General features: G+C 48.1%; 2 protein-coding genes across 10 annotated transcripts in view; one reads left to right on the top strand and one right to left on the bottom strand.

Annotated features, from left to right (window-relative positions):
- Positions 1-10,981, bottom strand: part of CCDC40 (coiled-coil domain containing 40) — a 45,039-nt gene extending 34,058 nt beyond the window's left edge. Inside the window, exons 1-8 of one of the 3 annotated variants that reach the window (XM_045164764.1) lie at positions 10,593-10,981; positions 10,215-10,335; positions 8,675-8,738; positions 7,819-8,235; positions 4,768-4,906; positions 3,454-3,617; positions 2,599-2,682; positions 2,302-2,521 (exon numbers count right to left, since the gene is read on the bottom strand). In XM_045164764.1, coding sequence (XP_045020699.1) covers positions 2,302-2,521; positions 2,599-2,682; positions 3,454-3,617; positions 4,768-4,906; positions 7,819-8,235; positions 8,675-8,738; positions 10,215-10,243 — 1,117 coding nt within the window. In that variant the 5' untranslated portion in view covers positions 10,244-10,335; positions 10,593-10,981. Of the gene's footprint in view, positions 1-2,301; positions 2,522-2,598; positions 2,683-3,453; positions 3,618-4,767; positions 4,907-7,818; positions 8,236-8,674; positions 8,739-10,214 lie in introns of all 3 variants that reach the window. The other 2 variants (XM_045164763.1, XM_045164765.1) reach the window with 2 other exon arrangements.
- Positions 10,982-11,067: 86 nt separating this feature from the next.
- TBC1D16 (TBC1 domain family member 16) overlaps positions 11,068-20,801 on the top strand; it is an 86,435-nt gene continuing 76,701 nt past the window's right edge. For 5 of the 7 annotated variants that reach the window (XM_044938643.2, XM_025279648.3, XM_044938644.2 and 2 more), the window contains exon 1: positions 11,102-11,174. The gene's annotated coding sequence lies outside the window, so the exon portion shown is untranslated. Of the gene's footprint in view, positions 11,175-20,801 lie in introns of all 7 variants that reach the window. The other 2 variants (XM_044938642.2, XM_044938647.2) reach the window with 2 other exon arrangements.

Raw genomic sequence — 20,801 nt, 5'->3', positions numbered from 1 at the left:
ACAAGTTTAATATTTGCTAATATTTTATTTAGGATTTTCATATCATGTAAGTAGGATCACTATGTTTTTGTACACTTGAAGCTTTTTCCAGTAAGGATTATACTGAGAATTATAAAACAAGCCTGGGAAGAATTTCCCAAAATTTCCACCCTCTGGAGGGTTGAATAACATAGGGAATGTCTGGTTTTGTCCTGTCTGTAATCCTATGGCATTTCCCTCCCTTTACCTTTGGAATTTAAAAATTTCACCAACTATGTCTGGGCATGTTTATTTTTTCTTCCACCCACCTGGCCCTACATGAGTCTTTACACCTGAAAATTCATCTTTCTTGAACTCATGCAAACGTTTTCCTCTGATGTCATTGGTTAATGCCCCTAATCTCCTGGAATTTCTATGTTATGGATGCTGACTTTACCAGACCTACATCCATGTCTTTTATCTCTTTCTCAGAATGTCCATCACTTTGAGTTTTTGCTCTTAATTCTGGTTAGAATTCCTCACACTGGACTTTCAGTATACAAACTCAGTTGCTCAATTTTCAGCAGTGCTGATTTATCTATTTTGTACTTTTTTGGGGAGGGGGGATGATGATTCTATTTTTTAATTCTGAGTATCCTTTTCTCTAATAGTTGGTTTTCATTTGTCTGGTGAGATAGCTTCTAAAGTCTCACGTCAAACACCAGTTGGCACATGCTCAGTTTCAGAACCCGATGCTTGTCTGTGGAGAGGTCTGCTCTCCTGTCTGGGGATTGCTGCTGTGGACTCACACTTGGGTGTGAAAGTTACTGACTGGTGGGTTTCACCTCCCTCCCAGGTAAGGTGGGCAACCGTAGACACTGTCCAGAGGCAAAGGCCCATGTTTCACCTACAGGACAGGGCAGTGGCAGTACCTGGTGAGCAGGGCTGGGACCATCACCCAAATTCTTTAGTTCAAAGAAGGGAGAAATGGTGCTGTGAGGTGGGTTCTTGCTTGGTGGAACAAGCTCTGCTCCTGCTCCCTGGTGACCTCCAGAAAGGACACAGTGTCCATAAAGACAACTGGATCTCTCCAGAAGCCCATCTGCGCCTTGAGCCTCTGATGAGGGGTGCTGGTGGACACTGACTGCTCCTGTGTGGAGGGAGCAGGGGACCTGTGTCCTCTTTCAAACTGGTCTAACTTCTGTTACAACTGGAGGATGTGGCTCCACTGTTCTTGTGTGAGTGCCCTGCTCGTCTCTTTTTGGTGAAGTGAAGTCTCTCAGTTGTGTCCAACTCTTCGTGACCCCATGGACTGTAGCCTATCAGGCTCCTCTGTCCATGGGATTTTCCAGGCAAGAGTGCTGGAGTGGATTGCCATTTCCTTCTCCAAGGGGATCTTCCCGACCCAGGAATCAAACCTGGGTCTCCCGCATTGCAGGCAGACGCTTTACCATCTGAGCCACCAGCGAAGCCTTCTCTTTTTGGTAGATTCTGTTAATTTGGTGATAATCAGGGAGGAGTGCTCTCTAAGGGAGCACTTCCCCAACTCTGTCTGGAATCCTCTCCTACATTTCTCAGGGTCCAAAATGCTTCTTTCCATTGACAGTTGAGATACAGGTATGATTTTGTTTTCTTTCAAATTCTTTTAGGTTACTTCCCCCCTTATAATAGTCACACAGAGGTGACAAAGAAAGTCGGAAACATGAAAAACACAAAAACTGAAATAATCTGCTGTGACCATGCTGTTCACTGTGGCCCACTGCCTCTCTCTGTGCAGGGCTTTGCTCTGGTAGGAACAGTGACTAGTCCTAGCCCCGTGGTCTCTTCTGCTCCAGGGTCACCTGCTCCCCTTAACCTGCCACACAGCCTGGGGCTGCAGGGCTCTGAATCATGGGTCCCTGCACTTTGGATTGGCCTCACCTATACCTCCCCACCTGTTTAAACCCTGCCCATCCCCACTCTTCCCTGCCTTCTGGAGACCCTATCTTCCACCCCAGCAGCCCAGCAGCCTCTCCCACTTTTGCCTCCATAAACCCAACCTGCCGGCTTTTAGTGTTTGCTGCTTTGCCTAATTAGGTGCATTTTAAGACAGGTCTTTCCTTCCCAAAAAGGATGGGAATGCCTCCAGGAAATGAACATATCTTGCCTTTCATGATATCCTACAGTGGCTCAGGGTCATGACAGCACATGGGGACACCCCTTGGGGTCATGATGGCACTTGGGCCACGCCACCAGGTTGCAAAGGTATTCAGGGATTCGATGGCAGGTGAGGATCCTCTTGGGGTCTCTGTGGCATGTGGGGACACACCCATGGACACTTGCAAGGACGCGGAGCTGCCTTACGCTTTTTGCGCTCCTCGTTGGCGGTCTCACAGGTCTTGGCGTAGAGCAAGCGCACCCTCTGCAGCTCCTCCTCCTTCTGCTGCCTCGTGCACGCAGCGATGGAGTGGCGGTCGTGACTCTTCTCAAGCTGCATCTGCAGGCGGGCCAGGTGCTGCTGGACCCTGTAAAGATTCACCCCCAGCTCCTGCCGCTGGACTCGGCTTTGCTTGGTGGCCACGCTCTGCACCAGAGAGAGAAACTGGGTCATGGAGATGCAGGAGGGAGCACAGCTGAGTGGGAGGTGGGACAGGTACGCACCAGTTCTTGAAGTTCCAGCCTCAGTTTCTCTATCTGCCGGTTAAGATAGCTCTTCAGGGCAGCCTGGAATCTTATCATCAGGGGCTAGAACAATGGAAAAGCATAGCCAGTTACTGTCCTGTCCCCTCCAGGGCTTAGCCACAGCTCTTGGTGGGGTGGAGACAGAAATGACTTTCATTCTGGGTGCTCCCCACTTCTGCCCAGGATTCTTACTTCAGAAGTCACTTGTGGTCTCACTGTAGGCACTGAAGGACCTGAGTGCATATTTTGACAAAATGACAGGATGAGCTTGGGGTGGTGGTACTGGTTTAATCCCTGGAGCTGAAGGGCAGTGATGAGCAGAGCCTTGGATGCCAGCACCAAATGAACCTTGAGCCCCATTTCCCACTGCAACCTTAGCGCCAGTCAAGACCCATCCTCCCCCCTTGCCAGAGCCGTGGGACACGCCAGGCGATGGCTCTCAGTGGAGGTGATCTTGCCCCCACCCAAAGCCTGGAGACATTTCTGGCCATCACAACCAAGATGGTGCTGCTGGCATCTGGTGGGCGGAGGCCCCGGGGATGCTTCTCAGCACCGTACAGTGCTCAGGAAGCCCCCACCACAAAGAGAGATCGGCTTCCAGTGACTGGGAAATGCTGAGTCTGAGTGAATGAACCTGAAGGGAGAATACACTTAACAAGGTGGCAGCCCAAACCCTGCAGATAAACTATTCGGGCAGCAGATGAAACAGAGCGCAGCATTTGCTGGGCAAAAGGCGGGTCCTGGAGGCTCCAGGCAGAACAGGGCAAGTGCGGCAGTGTCTCTAAGTCCAACTTCGTCTGTGTGGGGCAAAAGCAAAACCCGCGAATGTCTTACGTGGTCTGGGTCCAAGACCACCAGCTGGGATCTGTCTTCTTCCGCCTCATCACTGCCCTCAGATTCCACTGTCTCCACCAGGCCCCTTTCCTCCACCACGCTTAGCTGCTGAATCCTGTCCAGGAAGGAGGACGCGGCTCCCTCCCTGGGGTGGATGTCGGGTTCTAGGGGGACAAGTAAGGGGGAACAGCAAATGTTATTGAGGAGTTATTAGAAAGAGAGCTTCTCTGGGGGGAGTTCATCAGAAAGCTAAATGCCCAGCCTCATGCAATATGAGGGAAAAGAGAAAGACAAAGCCTCCCCCCACCACCTTGGGTTAGGGTCCACAATGCTATTCACAGGGTCTTCTGCTCAGGAATTTTCTACTAGCTAATTCAACATATTTTGTAGGAATGCTTGAACTTTAAAGGTAGACAAGAAGCAAACACATTTTGTGGATACCTTTTAATACATAAATACTGAACAGAAAGGGGGCTTCTTAATGATGGAATAGATTTTTTTTTTTTTTTTTAAGGAAAACAACTGATACGATTGAAAAGCAATCAGTGAGGCTCCAGTTTCAGCTTTTCTTCCTTCCTGGGCTAGAGAGACCCTGTTTGGTTTCTAACTCATTTAGATGAGTGCTGTCTGCACGTCACTTGTAGGTGAGGTGAGGTTTTGTTGGCTGGGTCATCGGCACACCACCATCAAATGGAATACTTGTTGCTGTTGTTTCATCACTAAGCACTATCTCCCAGAGTTTGCTCAAACTCATGTCCATTGAGTCAGTGATGCCATCCAACCATCTCATCCTCTGTCATCCCCTTCTCCCAGCATCAGAGTCTTTTCCAATGAGTCAGTTCTTCCCATCAGGTTATATACAATATAAAACAACCCAATCTGCTTTCTCATGTACTCAACACTGGGATACCAGAACCAAGTGGAAAGATAGGGGTGTGCCTGAAAGCACCTTGGAAAACTCAGCCCACAGGGACATGTTTAGGGCCGAGCTCCCCTCTGAGACCAGAAGGCAGAGAGGGATGTGTGGCCAGGGCTGTGTCACTGGATTTTGGTCCAGGCTTGGTTCTGCCACTTACATGGGTAAGTTACTTAATGACTCTCATGGTCTGTAAAATGGAGAACAGTTCCTACCTCACCAGGTAAGTGAAAGGATTAAATTAGATAAAACAGAACAAATGTTCTACGTGTCTTATCCATTTCTGTTAATGACATTTTTATCTTTAGACTCAGCCCAACAGGAAACGAGGTAACAGGGGGCGAAGGAGTGGGAGCCCTTGCACAGAAGGGGATGGGAAGTGGCTTGTCCCGTAGTACCTGACTCCGGGGCAAAGGGCTCCTCTGTGCCCGGAGGCAGCTCGTCAAGACCCAGAGATGTGTCGCTGCTCCCTGGGCTCTGTCTGAGGTGATGCCCAGCCTCCAGAGGAAAGACCTTCTGCTGGAGTGCTCCCTGGGACTGTATAGAGCAAAAACAACCAAATCTGAATTTCTGAGGGTTTAGTCAGGACTGAGGCGTTATTCAAATTTGATTATTACAGTGTTCAAAATTTAACACAGTGGGTAAAGCAATAGAAAATTGCTTGCATATCATTTGGCTTTTGCAATCATCAAAACAAAAAACACCTACCTCCACCCCAATGAGGGATTTAGGAGTAGTCTCTGCCCGTCTGGATCTGTAGCAAAGTGTAAACACTGAGGCATGGATGTGCTGGATGTGAGTTTCTTTATTCCCAAATACTGCTCTCCCAGAGGCTGGTAAACAGCATTTCTGAAAGCCTGAGCCCCGGCCAGGGTCTCCCAAGAGAGCTGTTTCTTCTCTTCTTTCAAACAGTTTCACTTTGGGGACATTTCCAGAAGAAAATGTTTTCCCAAACACCTGGCTCCGTTTTAACTCTAAAGGGGACTCTTGCAATGATTATCATTGACAATAACTACTGCTGCTGCTGAACTGGTGAACATGAGTAAGGGCAGACAATGACCCTGCATGGGACCCTGCAAGGTGGATGCCAGTCGTTTCTGTCTCCTGCAGGGGAAGCAGCTCATGGAAGCTGAAGCCCTTGCTTAAGTTCGCCTAGCCAGCCAAGGGCTGTCTCAACACCCAGCTCCTGCTCTTTCCAGCTGTTCTTCCTCAGGTGATGCTGCTTCTAGAAATGACTTCTGAGGCATCCAGAACCACAATGACATTCATGGGAGCCCAGAGTCCAAAGCCTACTTCTGGGGGGTCCAGAAAGGGCTTTTCTTAATGGCCACACCGGTGACCCAGCAGCTCCCACTCCACAGTTAAGTTACTTGAGCTGGAAGGAGGGAAATAGGGTTCGCTCTTAGGGTTCGCTCTTAGAGTTTGTCTCTGCCCTTCTGGTTGATCAAATTTGGAAACTGTTTCCCAGTGAGTTTTCTTTTTCTTGTAAAGTAAGAGGTTTTATTAAGATACCAAGCCATACTGTTTTTTTCTCTCATACCAATCTTCTTTTTAAAAAGAATTATTTATTTACCTATTTATTTGGTTGCTCTGGGTCTTAGCTGAAGCATGAGGGTTCTTTAGTTGCAGCATGTGGAATCAACCAGGGATTGAACCCAGGACCCTTGCCTTGGGAAGGCAGAGTCTTAGCCACCGGCCCATCAGAGAAGTCCCCCAGGTGAGTTTTCTAGAAACTAGACTTGAGGATGCAAACTGGGTTTACAGCTCAGCAAGTGACCTATACTTTGGTACTCCTGGCTATGTTTGTTTGTTTTTTCAGGCGTGCCATGTGGCTTGTAGGATCTTAGTTCTCTAATCAGGGATTGAACCCAGGCCCTTGGCACTGAAAGTGCAGAGTTCTAACCATTGGACCATCTGGAATTCCTGGTCCTGGCTATCTTATAAAGGAGGGCACTGCTTAGTTGTTAAAATCTTACAAGCGGTTTTGATATCCACTTGTCATTTGTAGTCATAACGCTTAATTATGGTTCATCAAATATTGAATCATGTGATTCTCCAAAGTTATCTATTTTAGCTTTCACAGGGTGGGGAGGAACTTCACAGTTCAGAGCAAGCATGACTGCCATCATAGCTGCATGCCTCTGGGTAAGGAAGTTCTTTGGCTCCTCAGTTTCCTAATCTGAGCAATGGGGATAATAATAGTTCCCATCTTATGGGGTTGTTGTCACAGAGACAACACATGTAAAGGGCATGGAAGTGTCCAGCCCAGAGTACATGATGAATAAATATAATGTATTCTCTTCCTGCCCTACCCCTTGCTTTCCTTCTAGAACAATCAAACCTAAAGCCAACAGTGGAGTTGACCCAGTATGGGGTGATGAGTCTAGACAAAATGAGGAAGGTGGGTTCCAGAGACTGTCCCCAAGGTGAGACACAGGTATCAGGCCTGGGCCTGGCGAGGAAGGTCTTGGCATGGAGAGTTACAGCCCAAACATTTGGGGGCTTGCCCATCAGTAATGGACAAGCTGAACTGAGGCATGGCCTGATAGAACACCAGGAAAACATGGCATCCTTCCATGACATTCTAAACCTGGAGACCTGAAAATACCAGGCAGAACCAAACTGAGGGACCGTCTACAAAATAGCTGGCCTGTGACCTTTAAAAGTATCAAGGTCATCAAGGTCAAGGACAGATTGAGAAGACTAAAGAGACATACAGCTGAAGGCAGCAGGCGATTCTGAAGTGGAGCTCTACTATAAAAGACATTACTAGGACACTTGGTGAAGGAAGCCCGAGGTGTATTTGGTAATGTAACACATTGATTTTGATAATTATCACATGGTCGTTTGCGGAAAACATATATGAAAACATTGGGAGGCAACTTACTATCAAATGCTTTTAAAAAACATTCTTAAAACTTCTTTAAGGTACTCCAGTTTTTCTGTGTGTACTTGATTAAAAAGTAAAAAGTAAAAATAAGCCTATAACAATTATTATTCACAGCTGCACTGTCCAGTCTGGTAACCACTTACAACTGTTGGAGATACACATTTAAACTAATTAGAATCCTCAAAAGGTTAAAAATTCAGTTTCTCTATCTCCCTGGCCACATTTTAAGTGCTCTGTAGTCACATGTGACTAATGGTTACCATATTGGACAGCGCAGATAAAGAGCCTTTTCATTATCATGTAGAGTTTTACCGGACGGTGTTGCTCTAGAGACTGGACACCTGGATGCCCTTACGTGGAAGGTTTCCACCTTGGGTTTGGGGACACAAAGGAGGGTTCAGAAACTCTTGGACTATGACAGTGGCTCCTGAGCCTTAAGTTTGCTAAGACATTTCTAACAGGCATTGCCATGTGAATTATTTACAGTGTACCCTGAGTTCCTCACATAGATTTACAAGCCTCATGAGCAGTAAAACACTATAGACCTCAGGCTACTCACCTGGTTCATTTGCTCAGACAGGCCTAATACTTGCTGGGAGCTCTTTGTGGTGATGAACCCCATTCCTGTGGATTTGGATGGGTGGGGGGCCTCTCTGTCCTCAAGACCCATTTCCCTCCTTGTTCCTTCATACTGGGGTGTGCGGTCAACTTCATCTTCGGGCCCCTCCCCAAGACTGATGTCTGAGGAAGCCAGATCTAGAGAACTGACTTCCCCTTCAGGGGACGTGGCTTCCAAATCAGATTCTAATTCCTCTTCTAATTCAAATTCTTCTTCCATTTCCATTTCCCCTTGGCTTCCTCCATAGTCCCCCTGGGCTGTGACTTCCCCATCATTTTCAATTTCCCTTTCGGAATGCTCTGTAGCACCCTCAGCTTCTTCACTTCTCTGGTCATTGCTCTTCTCCATTGACGATACCTGTAGTTATGAAGCAGGAAAAAAAAAAAAAAATCAGGAGACAAAGTGTAAAGGATCTTACGAGATTTTATCCTTAATAAGGAAATTATACTGATGGGAAAACTGCATCTATACACTCTGAGCATCGCTAGGAGATTATGTTTCATAGTTTAGCTGATCTACTTTGTTTTTTCTTTTTTTGGTAATTATTTTGCATCCTTTGTTACAGGAAATGAGCTCTGAAAAACTCAGGGCGATCTAGGTGTGGGATATCCAAGGCATTCTTGACAAGCCATCAACACTTCAGAAGGAGGTGGAAGGAAATTAGGTTTCTCTGCAACTGAACTGAGTCTGTTCCAGAGCAAGGTCATAGGATCATCGTGCAATTTTCTTAAACAAATCTGAACGCTAATTCCTAGTAAATACAGCCTAGACTAATTCATCCCATAAGGAATTTTACCTTGCCGCCTTCAACATGCTGGTCCTCTTCTCCTTCAGAAGGCGATTTGCCGCCCAAGTGAGACCTGGTGGCGGAGAACCAGTTGAACAGTTTCAAATAACATCTTTCTTTTTCTTGGCATTTATCCCCCCTCACTGCCTGTATATCTAGTTATTATATTTACTTGTTAATTGTCTGCCTTCTCTCTAGGCTGATGGCCATGACTTTGTCACTAACACCAGCACTAGACCATGCCTGTCACATGGCACAAGAGTCACTCCAAGAATGAATGAAAAATGCAATGATTGAAACATTTAAGGAACAGTACAAGTAGATTATGCTAGAAAGTCACTTTAAATACACTTGTGTTTGTGACAAAATGGGGAAAATAGAAAACAAAATAAGAGAAAATTTCACAAAAAGGACAAATACTCTAGAAACTTTTAGTTTCCCTGTGATTTGGATAGTACAAGAAAGTCACATTCTTAAAATTGCTTTTTTTCCTAATTAAAAGTTAAACTAATACAGCAATATGTGACACAGGCAATGAAAATCCCCTGTGACTTCTCTCCTGTTCAAGATAACAAGACGTAATAGTAAGAGATTTAAGGATTTTTTTAATGTATTATTTTTTATTTTTTAGATATTTATTTGGCTGTGCCAGGTCTTAGTTGTGGCATGTGGGATCTTTTTAGTTGTGGCATTCCAACCCTTACTTGTGGCATGGTCTAGTTCCCTGACCAGGGATCGAACCCAGGCTCCCTGCTTTGAGAACATAGAGCCTTAGCCACTGGACCACAAGGGAAGTCCCAAGGATATCTTCTTTCAAATATTTTCCTGTGCATTTAAAGCCACCCATCCACCAAATTAGAGACCACACTATATACACTGTTTTGCCTTTAGTCTTTTCATCTATTGTAATCTGGACTTTTCCATGTCAGTAGACGCAGACCTACCTTAAAAAAAAGAAAGAAACAATACAGCGGTGTCCAATGTGAAAGGTAAATTTTTAAAAATAGTCTCTCTCCTTTTAAACAAAGTGTAAGAGAGCAGAGGCCTGGTGGTCCTGGGTTTACCTGACTACAGCCTATCTGTGTGCTCAAGGCATTCACGGTGGGGCTGCCTGGCCATACTGAACCCAGTCCATCACCTGCCACCTCCAACCCCGGTGAGGTTGGGCTGGTCTCCCTCTCATTGACCTCGCTGGGCAGCATCCAGCACAGAGACCCCTGCTCTCAGGGCTCTGCAGCAGGGATTACCAAGCATCGTGGTTGCCATGGTTACTGTGGACTGAGCAAGTCCCGGGTTTCAGAGAAAGGAGCGCCCAGAAAAGGGGGAAAAGGGAGGGTACGGGCGAGGACAAAGGGACGCGAGGTGAGAAGGCAGAAGGGCGTGCAGGAATGTGGGGGTGACCGGGGAGGTCAGGAAAGGCCCAGAGAGTGGGGAGGCAGGGGTACAGGAGAGGGGAAAAGGTCATGGAAGGGAAGGGGTGCCTAGGGGGCTATGGGAAGGGGGAGGTGTGGGGACAGCTCCGAGGCCCCAGATCCCTAGGCCCGTTTACCCGCCAGCGCCGCCGTCCGGCTCCGCCATCTCCAGTTGCTATGCGACGCCGTCAACATCCGGCGGGCAAGGACCACGCGCGGGGCTTGCGGGGCAGGAGGCCTTTGTGCCATTTGTGTACACTAGAAACACAGAATATTTAACTCTGTAAATGTATTAAAGGATAAATACGCATCTTCTCCATCTCTAAGTCCGAGCTCTACCCCGCCTGACTCAGTTTCTATAAAGCGACAACCGTGTCAACGTGTGTCCTGCCGGCCACTCTGGAGCCCCAGGGGCTCGCGCAGGGCACCCGGGAAGCCGGGGACATGGGACGGCCAAGTGTCCTGAGGATGGCAGGAAGAGGCGGGAGCGCGACGGGGTCCGGAGCCGGCCGCACCTTCGGGGACCGAGCCCCCGCCTAGTGCCTGCCTGTCCATCTCCAGACCTGGGGGGCTCAGTACCCCCTTCCCGGGGTTCTTGCGAAGAGTTCATGGCAGGAGAGGGATGCCCCGTGGCTTCCTGGTGGGTGTTGTCCTCTTCCTATCTCTAAATAGGAAAAACAAAAGCAGAGGGTGGGACAGAGAGGGCGAGCGCGCACGTGGGACATCCCAAGGGTCCTGCCTTCACTCCGGGGGCGTGGGGCTTCCCTCTGGGGCAAAGTCCCGGGGCCGGAGGCCCGGGCAGGCGGCGAGGCCCGGAATAGGAAGGGGGCGTCCGGGCCGGGGCCTGGGATGGGAGAGCGGAAGGTGACTGGGGCAGTTCCGCAACACGGTTGGGGCAGGGTTGGGACTGGGGCTGGCGGGGGTGGGGTGGGCGGCGGGTCTGATTGGGCCGGGGGCCGGGTTGGGCCGGGGGGCGGGCCGGGGGCCGGGCCTCGCCGCGCGTCCCCGCCCCACCAAACCTCACTGGCGGCGGCTGCAGTGGCGGCGGAGGCGGCTCCGGGAGCCGGCGCAAATCCGGCCCCGGGTGCGGGGCCCGGGTGGGTATCGGGGACCTGCCGGGGGCCGCGGGGGCGGGGCCTGAGGGGCCGGCGGGGGACCGGGCAGCGCCCCTCGGCGGGACGGGCTGGGGGCGCGCGGGGCGCGTGGGCCTGCAGCCGCGGGGCCGGGGAGGGGCCGGGGTCTGGCCGCAGCGCAGAGAGGTGCAGGGCCAGAGCAGGAGTCGGGCGGCAGGATCACACGGGGAGCTCCCTGAGGGCCCCATCCGCGGCGGGTTCTGGCGCCCCGGGCAGGGAGTGGGCCTAATTCGAGGAGACTCGGTCTCAGGCTGTCTGAATCTTTGGTCCAGAGAACTTGCGGTCTTTGTCTGGCTGGATCGTCAGAGCACGCGAATGAGAACTTGTAGGGGCCCGCCGTTTGCCGACACAGCCCCCCAAAGTGTGTGTTTCACCCGCACGGGGCGCGCGCTTAACATTCTTGGCCTTGGGGTGGGTGGTCTGGCTGTTTAAGAGCCTCAGGTCATGAAACTCAAACCCTTTAGGCCCGAGCTCTTCCTCTTGATCTTTTCTTAAATAATAATAAAAGAAAGGAAAAAAAAATAGAAAGAAAGAAAAGAAAACGGGAAAAGAAAAAAAACCCCGGCAATTTAAGATTTCTAAATATAACCTAAGGCACGCTGCCAGAAGCCATGAATCTTGAAATCCTGTTATTCCCACACTCGGAAGTTGGTGTCATATGTTGGCCACAACCTAGTTCAGATTCTATTCAGAAACAGAAAACGACACAATACGTTCACTTTTCTTACCATGAAGTTTGTTTTACTGCCTCCTCAAGTTCATAGGAGAAGCCAGGCCAGCCCCTGTGTCTGGTCCCATTGATCCTTCTTTACCACCTGCAGGCACCAATTCCTATGTCTGTAAAGAGGGAACTGGTTCTCAAAAACCAGCCATATGATGGAGCATATTATCAAAGGGCAGGGGCAGAGGCCTAGATTGGAGAATTCCATTCTAAATCTGTCACAGATTGATTAGAAAACTTAAAAAAAAAAAATGTGTGTGTTTGTTTTAGAAATTCCCCCACTAGAAACATCAATATTTAGTTGACTAGCAAACATTAAACACTTTTAAGAACCAGGAAAACTTTTGCAAAGAAAAGATTATTAAAGTGAGAAAGCCTCTTAGTATTAACTGTGAAACTCATTCACCGCCATGTGTTGTTGGCATCGGAAGGCTTGTTCTCTGCTGAGTGCACTTGGCTTGTAGAGCATTTGTGGAGAGCAGAGTCTCAGAATATGACTAAGGAAAGTTCTTGTCAGTGGAATTTTTTAATCCTCCAGCCATGATGATTGTTATGTAAATAGATTCTGATTATTTTGCATGAATTAAACCCATAAAATCAGGAACTGAAGTGATCCCCATTTTACAGGTAGAAACACTGACATTTAAATTCCCAAGTTCATGCATCCCGGAGTGACAGAAATACAGGCCTTGGGCCCAGGATGCTCCAACTCCACTGTACCACACTGTACCACAAAACCACTGTACCACACTGCCTCCCCTCTTGCCCCTACCACTCACATGCACACATTCTCCCTGCCCTAGGGACTTAGAATAACATGGTTCACTCTGCCAGGTGATTCATAAACATTCGAGAGAGTGGGGACTAACCCATGTCACCACTAGCTGCTAGTATCAATTCAGTTGAGTCTATAAAAAGCCCCCCAGGCCTCAGTGTAAAGGCATCTGAGATGATAGCCTCTGGGTTTGCAGAACCCTACCTATAACTGCTGATCTCCCTGGCTCAGGTTTTGGGTAGCTCAGTGCATGGGTTTAAAACATGGCCTCCAAATATAGACTGCTGGATTTGAATACCAACCCAGTACATAGGACTGACTTAATGCTACTGTGCCTTGGTTTCTCCATCTGTAAAATGGGAGTAATACAACCTGTCACAAAGTTCTGTTGCAACAGTTATCTAAAGTACCTAGTACCTGGCTCATTCAAAGTTCCTGTTAATTATAAGTGTTTAATTATTATTAATGACCATTGTTTGGATTTTTCACATTTAACTAGATTGGCAAAAATATTTGGTTTTGTTTTTTGGTTCCTTGTATATGTGGTTCATCAGGTGGAAAGCTGATCATAAGCAGAAGTGGAATTCTCCATTTAGATATATTTACAGTCTCTCTTGTTTTTTTTAGTTTTAAAATGTGGGCATTTATTATTACAAAATCAACTGGTTTGATTTAAAAAACTTCTATATTTTAAAATAATACAAATACAAGTTAAAATAATTGTAAACTGTGATTCTTTTGAGTGCAAACAATAGTTACCCAAAGAAGAAATAAAACTTCCTGTGTGCTCAGTTGTTAAGTTGTGTCCAGCTCTTTGCGACCCCATGGACTGTATCCCGCCAGGCTCCTCTGTCCATGAGATTTTCCAGGCAAGAATACTGGAATGTGTTGCCACTTCCTTCCCCAGAGATATATTTACACTCTTTATATTGTGGGGTGCTGGGTCCCCCTGGGCCGACCAGGGACCAGGGTGACCAGGTTGCCTGGCAACGCAAATCTGGTGTAGAGATTTTAACTTGTCCCCCCACATCCGGCCGAGGGTCCCCAGTTTTCTCCACAGGCCTGAATCCTCTCCTATAAAATTAGTGAATTAGCTTCATACAGTGGTACAGTTGGGGAGGATGACTTTAAACATGAAGGATCTGTAGCAGTGGAGGTTGGTTTTATTGGTGTACATAGTTATTGTACATTGTTCTATTGTATTTGTATTAGATTGATGAATGTTGATGAGGCCATTGTACAAAGAAAGCACATACTTCTCCCAGCCCACCCCCACCTCCTCGCAAATGACATAGGGAATCTTTTCCCACTCACTTCTGTGTTGGTGGTTTTGATGCTAGCAACCACCCACGTGTCCTCTGGGCACTTGGTCTTGCATCTCTAATAAATCTGCTTTGACGAAGTACCTGATGATATGTGATCTGAAGCATGTCCTTTACTCCATCTTCTGAACCGATATAGCCATCCTCAGAGAGGAGAAATCAGGCACTTAAGACTTGTTAAAAAAAAAAAAAAAGATCAAGTTTGCCGTCTGCATGTAGTAGCCTCAGTTGTACGGCTAGCACAAGGAAAGATGAAAGAACCCAAATGCATTATCCAATCTGAATGGCATGCCCTTCTCTGCCTGAGCCTCCAACGGAGAGTCTTTCCAGGTGTTTAGAGCTGATTGGGGAAGGAAATGGCAACCCACTCCAGTGTTCTTGCCTGGAGAATCCCAGGGACGGAGGAGCCTGGGGGGCTGCCATCTATGGGGTCTCACAGAGTCGGACACGACTGAAGCAACTTAGCAGCAGCAGCAGAGCTGATATACAAGATGAAGGGTCTGTATGGACTCACCTGACTGCATACAGAGATGTGGTAGCCATGCTCTTTCTGGATTAGCTCCTATAGAAACCACCATCAGCTGGGTGCACCCTGAGCCTGTGTCTGAACCTGCTTGCACACTTTGGTGTTTGCTCTGGTTTTCCACTGAGTGACCCTGAATTCAAGTGGTTGATAAATTGGTTGTTACACTCTCTGGCATTGGAATCAGGACAAAGGACATATCTATCAGATGGCATTTTATACCTTTACGATTTTTCAATTTCTTCTTTTTTTTAATATTCATTTGGCTGTGCTGGGTCATAGTTGCAGCATGTGGGATCTAGTTCCCTGATCAGGGATCAAACCCAGGCCCCCTGCATTAGGAACACAGAATCTTAGCCACTGGACCACCAGGGAAGTCCTGGTTTTTCAGTTTCTAGAGCTAAAATGCTTTCCCTGAGCAAGATCAAGTGTGTTGCATTCCGGGAGTGTTGTCAGTATGTTCCCCCCTAGTTTGATTTCTGTTTTGTGGTGCATTACCTACTCCTTTGCCACAGACACTGAGAACCTCTCTGTGTTAAAGTTTATAGGCACAATGTACAGGCCAGATGCCCCTCATCCACTTTGTGGTTGGTCAGTGGTTTCCTGGTTGGCTTTACCCTTTTCCTTGCTTTTTGGGTTTAGTCCTTCCTCAGTATGGCTCCTGACTCATCTTTAAGCCTGTTTCTCCTTGCAGGCCCCCCTTCCTTGGCGCGCTGGGGGAGGTGGTTTGAGGGTATTTTCTGTCCAGGGGCATGGGCATCAGATGGTCTTTCTCTGAACAGGCAGAGGCTTTGGGGTTTTCCAAGGAGTGGGCGATAATCAAAGTGACAACTGGACAGTTGGGAGAGGAAAAACAGCTAAGCAGGCCACCAGATCTCCCCTCACCCTCGTTTCTTTAACTGTCTTCTCCAGTTCCGGCCTCTTGAGGGTCCTTTTTCCTTATGGCAGTTGGCCCAGGGCCCCAGCTCTAGGATTTCTGCCCTAAACTTCGTTCCTTCGATTTAACTGCAAGTCGACTGTGTTGTCCTCACTTCAACACAGAGGGCCCCATGCACAGCAGCCCTATCTTTGGGCCACGATCTTTTCCATGTTAATCCTGAATGCAAAATGCAAGTGCAGCAAATATATTTCTCTTCTGCAATGATCCCATAATTTGAACTTAAATGCAAATAAGAAGAGGGGTGATATCAGCTCCCAGGTGTCTTATCTGGGCAACGAGACTGAAGGAGACCCAACTTCCCCAAACTGTGCACCCCAAAGAAAAGGTTCCTGGTCTGCAATATTTATATCACCCATTGAACTGCAAAACTGGATGTTCCCAAAAAGACTGCGGTGCATGTGCCTGGTTCTGGGAGGGAAAATTGGGGCCTCTTGTGAGGTGTATTAGCAGCAGATGTTTTATGAGAGGAAAACATTCCTTGTTTGCATGTGCCTGGCTCGTGTTTAAAATGGCATTACCTTGTCCCTGCTCTGTGTTGATTGGCCTTTGAGGGCAAAGCAGATGAACCAGTTTCTTCTGATCATCTGGCAGGTGACCAGAGCTCAGAGCAGTTTGCTCCTGAGCAGTGTGACAGTGGCAAGTTCGGGGGAAGAATCACCTGTGGGCTTTGCCGCACAACACGTCCCCCTAAGGGTTCATCAGCCCCACTCCCTACCTGCTTCCCCCTCGCTGCAACGGACAGCTGTCACAGTGGACGTGGGCTGTGGCAGGTGTGCGGGAACTGCCAGATCACGAGCTGCCAGGACCACACTTGTCCTGTTGACCCAGGGTGGCCCTGCGGCAGGGACATGGCACAGAACAGTGAACGGGAGAAGTCTGGGCACAGCCTCCCTCCTGCCAGATCCAGGCTGCCCTGTTTCTTTCGTCTTCTTAGAAAGGTTCAAGAGGTGTCTGCACCTTTGCTCTGTTTGTTTTCCATTTGGGAATTGATGCAGCTTCTTACACCAGCACGGGGGCTTCCCTGGTGGCTCAGCAGTAAAGAATCTGTCTGCAATGCACGAGAGGCATTGGGTTGGGAAGATCCCCCTGGAGAAGGAAATGGCAACCCACTCCAATATTCTTGCCTGGGAAATCCCATGAACAGAGGAGCCTGGCGGGCTACAGTCCACGGGGTCGCAAAAGGGTTGGACACGATTTAGTGCCTAACCACCACCAGCACCACCAGCGCCTTACACCAGCACAGGAACCAAGGCTCTGGCACTTCTCTGTGCACAGCTTTCCTCTGTCCTGTCCAACTGTTGCAGAGGCTGGGTCTCCCCTCTGCAACGTCTAGGCCCAGGATCTCATCATATTGCTTAAAGGCTAGTTGCTCTGAATGGAAGTTTGATGGACAGTGGAGATGGAAAGTCCCCTGGAGAGTTAGAAGTCAGCTCTTTATAGTGTCCTTGGTGTGATGTGGTTGGCAGAAGAGCAGTCCCCAGATGTCTAGATGTTACTTCCTAGTTCTGGGACCTTGTGACTGTATTGGGTCATGTGGCAAAGGGGATTCAAGTTGCAGATGGAATTAAAGTTGCCTATTGGCTGCCTGTGATGTGGAGAGATTGTCCTGGATTATCCAGTGAGGCCATGCCATCACAGGGTTCTTGAAAGTGGAAGACAGGGCCAGAGTCAATGTCAGAGTGATGCCCTATGAGAAAGACTGCACCTGCACTGCCGGCTTTGAAGGAGAAGGAAGGGGCCATAAGCCAAGGGATGTACGTGGATTCCAGCTGGAAAAGACAGGAGAATGGATTGTCCCTTGGAACCTCAGAAAGGAGCCCAGCCCTGCTGACACCTGAGGTTAGCCCAGTGAGACCTGGGTGGACCTCTGGCCTCTGGAACTGCAAGATAATACACTGTATTGTTTTAAGTCTCTATTTTTGTGGTGACTTGTTACAGTAGCCAATACACTAGGGATAGAAGTGCTTTGTGAAGGAAGCAGGAGGGGAGATGTGTCTTTTCTAAAGGATGTCATTTCTGCGTCTGTGTTTTGCTCATTTGTGTCTTTTTTGGTGACTTTACCTCCCTATCTAAGAGGACTTTCGCTGGGTCTAAATCACTAAATCTTGGGGAATGAATTTGGGGTAATAGTTTCTTTTTTAGAAAAGAATTCTTCAGGTTTCTTTTGGCTGTGCTGGGTCTGCGTTGCTGTGCTTGGGCTTTCTCTAGTTGTGGCGAGTGGGGGCTACTCTTTGTTGGGATGCACGGGTTTCTCACTGCAGCGACTTCTCTTATTGCAGAGCATGGTCTAGGCACACGGGCTTCAGTAGTTTTGGTTCATGGGCTTAGTTGCTCCAGGTCATGTGGGATTTTCCCAGACCAGGGATCAAACCCATGTCCCCTGCATTGGCAGGCAGATTCTTAACCACTGGGCCACCAGGGAAGGTAATAGATTCTTAACTTTACCCCTGTAAATATTAGCTAGAGGAGAGCCCCACCCCACCACTGCCATGTGGAGTTACAAAAGCCTTGCTTCCTCTGGGCCGAGTGTCAGTGGCCACGTGGCTCCTGGGGAGGGAGGAGGGAACATGTGTGGTTAACAGCAGGCCTGCTGCTGCCCACTGGCTCCAACCCAGCATGTCAGAGCCAGGTCTGAACAGGGCTGGGAGAGAGGAAATCTGCTATCCTTCCCAGGCCCCACCCTGCTTCTCTTGGGGCTGCTGCGGTTTCTGACATCTCTCTTCTATTGGCACCCTCTCCCCACTCTCCAACCACCTCAAAACCTCTCTCCTCCTGGAAGCAAACTTGAGTTACCTTCATCACCAGTGTGACTTACTCCTGCAAGTCACAGAGGACCAAGAATAGTTCTCAAAGATGTTCTAATTCTTAAGGAGTTGCAGGTTAATAGGAAGAATGACTCCCTAGTCGAGTTTCTGCAATCTTGTGTTTCTTGAGCGTGTGTGTGTGTGTGTGTGTGTGTGTGTGTGTGTGTGTTTTCTGAGGAGAGGCCAAGTTGATCTTTTCTTTCAAATTATACAATAGCCTATTTTGTAAAAAATGTGGTCCTACCCAGTGGTTCCTGATGGCTCAGAGCAGCATGGAATTCAACATGTATTCATACATTGATCAGAGATGGTTAAAAGCCAGCACTGGCATTTTTATTTTATATCTTTTAAAATCATTGCCTTTTTTTGCATACTCAAGCTAATGCACATTCCAGATCTTGGCCTGACTCCATTTCTGTATTCCTTGTGCCAACTGCCAGGTTGGCATCGCTCTCCTTTCCATCAACAAAAACATGGCATTTGGAACTCTACTGAAGATAGCCCTTCATAAAAGGAACTTCTCAGAGATGTCGTGGGCTCAGGAGCTTATAATCTAAGATCAACAATACTGATAAGAACGTAACCATTTTAAAAGTAAAAATATTAAATGAATGCATTCAAGGAGAATGAGATTTTTTTTTTTTTTTAAATCGTTGTCACGGTTCTACCTGGAGCTGTTTCTCTATCCACCCTTCATCTCTCAGGATTTGGGGAGAGGATTTATAATATTGGTACAAAGTGCTTTGAGCATCTCAAGCTGCTTTTTTATTTCAATTAACACTGAATCCTTAGTAGAGATGCAAAGTCAGATAGCTGTTTCTGACTATAGACGTCACTGGTTTTGTGTGTCTCAGGATCTCTGCTGGTAGCATTTTTAGATTGTACGAGAGGGTCCCCTTGTACAGGTCCTCTCCGTACACCCTCTCCAGGTCCCCACCTCTATCCAGGTAAGGAGGAGAGTCAGACTGGCCCATAGAAAGACCCCAGATCTGTGAAGGGGACCTGGGTGTTCTGCTTGCTCCAGGTTCTGTACCTGGCAACCTTTCCGGAGCACAGTTTTCTGGTCTCCCATTGGGGTGGGAATCTTTGTTCCCTGCAGAACTCCAGGTCCCAAAGATCCCGGGTATAAACTGCTCTGCACATCTGCTCAAGAACTGTTCAAGGTCATGCATCTTGTGGATTCGGGGACATTAGAAGATCTGTCATCGGGTTGCTTGGTCTTTGCCAGGCCCTGGCATTGCTGCTGGCAGCCTGCCCTCAGTGCGGGGACCTGAGCTTCCTTTGTCACTGGCCTCAAGCTCCCTGTCCTTTTCCTTTCCTCCATCCATACCATCCCACTTCATCCTGGCCTCTTGGGCTACAAGCTTCCTGGTCCCAGACGTTTTTTTAAAAAATTAATATTGTTATTTTTTTTAGGGCGGAACGGAGAATCTGTACACCCTCTCCAGGTTCCACTATTATTACTATTTTTTCACTGTGATGAAGTACACACAGCAGATTTTGAATACTGAACACTTTGAAGCACATAATTCTACAGCATTAAATGTATTCTCATCCTTGTGCGGCCATTACCCCCATCCATCTCCAGGACTCTTCCCTCCCCTCCACCCGGGCCACTCCTCTGGCCGGGAGCTTTTCTGCATACCTGTTCCTACTCCTCCCAATGGCTCCTTCCAAACAGCCCCTGTCATCCCAGCCTGCGGTGCAAGGGTCAGGCCCTTGATTAGCTCTGCCTCCCTTCCTACCAGTCTCTCCTCCGTTTTATGGGTCCCTAGGCATCTGGTCCCATCACTTCATGGGAAATAGATGGGGAAACAGTGGAAACAGTGTCAGACTTTATTTTGGGGGGCTCCAAAATCACTACAGATGGTGATTGCAGCCATGAAATTAAAAGACGCTTACTCCTTGGAAGGAAAGTTATGACCAACCTAGATAGCATATTCAAAAGCAGAGACATTACTTTGCCAACAAAAGTCCATCTAGTCAAGGCTATGGTTTTTCCAGTAGTCATGTATGGATGTGAGAGTTGGACTGTGAAGAAAGCTGAGCACTGAAGAATTGATGCTTTTGAACCATGGTATTGGAGAAGACTCTTGAGAGTCCCTTGGACTGCAAGGAGATTCAACCAATCCATTCTAAAGGAGATCAGTCCTGGGTGTTCTTTGGAAGGAATGATGCTAAAGCTGAAACTCCAATACTTTGGCCACCTCATGTGAAGAGTTGACTCATTGGAAAAGACTCTGATGCTGGGAGGGATTGGGAGCAGGAGGAGAAGGGGACAACAGAGGATGAGATAGCTGGATGGCATCACCAACTCGATGGACATGAGTTTGGGTGAACTCTGGGAGTTGGTGATGGACAGGGAGGCCTGGCGTGCTGCAATTCATGGGGTCGCAAAGAGTCAGACATGACTGAGCGACTGAACTGAACTGAACTGGAGGCATCAGCCCCCCTCTGGCCTGGCAATAACCCTCTTCCTTGGCCTGAGCCCCAGCCCTGACGTCTT

The sequence above is a fragment of the Bubalus bubalis genome, chromosome 3 (assembly GCF_019923935.1).
Source record: "Bubalus bubalis isolate 160015118507 breed Murrah chromosome 3, NDDB_SH_1, whole genome shotgun sequence".
Taxonomy (NCBI): domain Eukaryota; kingdom Metazoa; phylum Chordata; class Mammalia; order Artiodactyla; family Bovidae; genus Bubalus; species Bubalus bubalis.
Note: the sequence above shows the minus strand (reverse complement) of the source record. Positions and strands in the feature narration are given on the sequence as shown.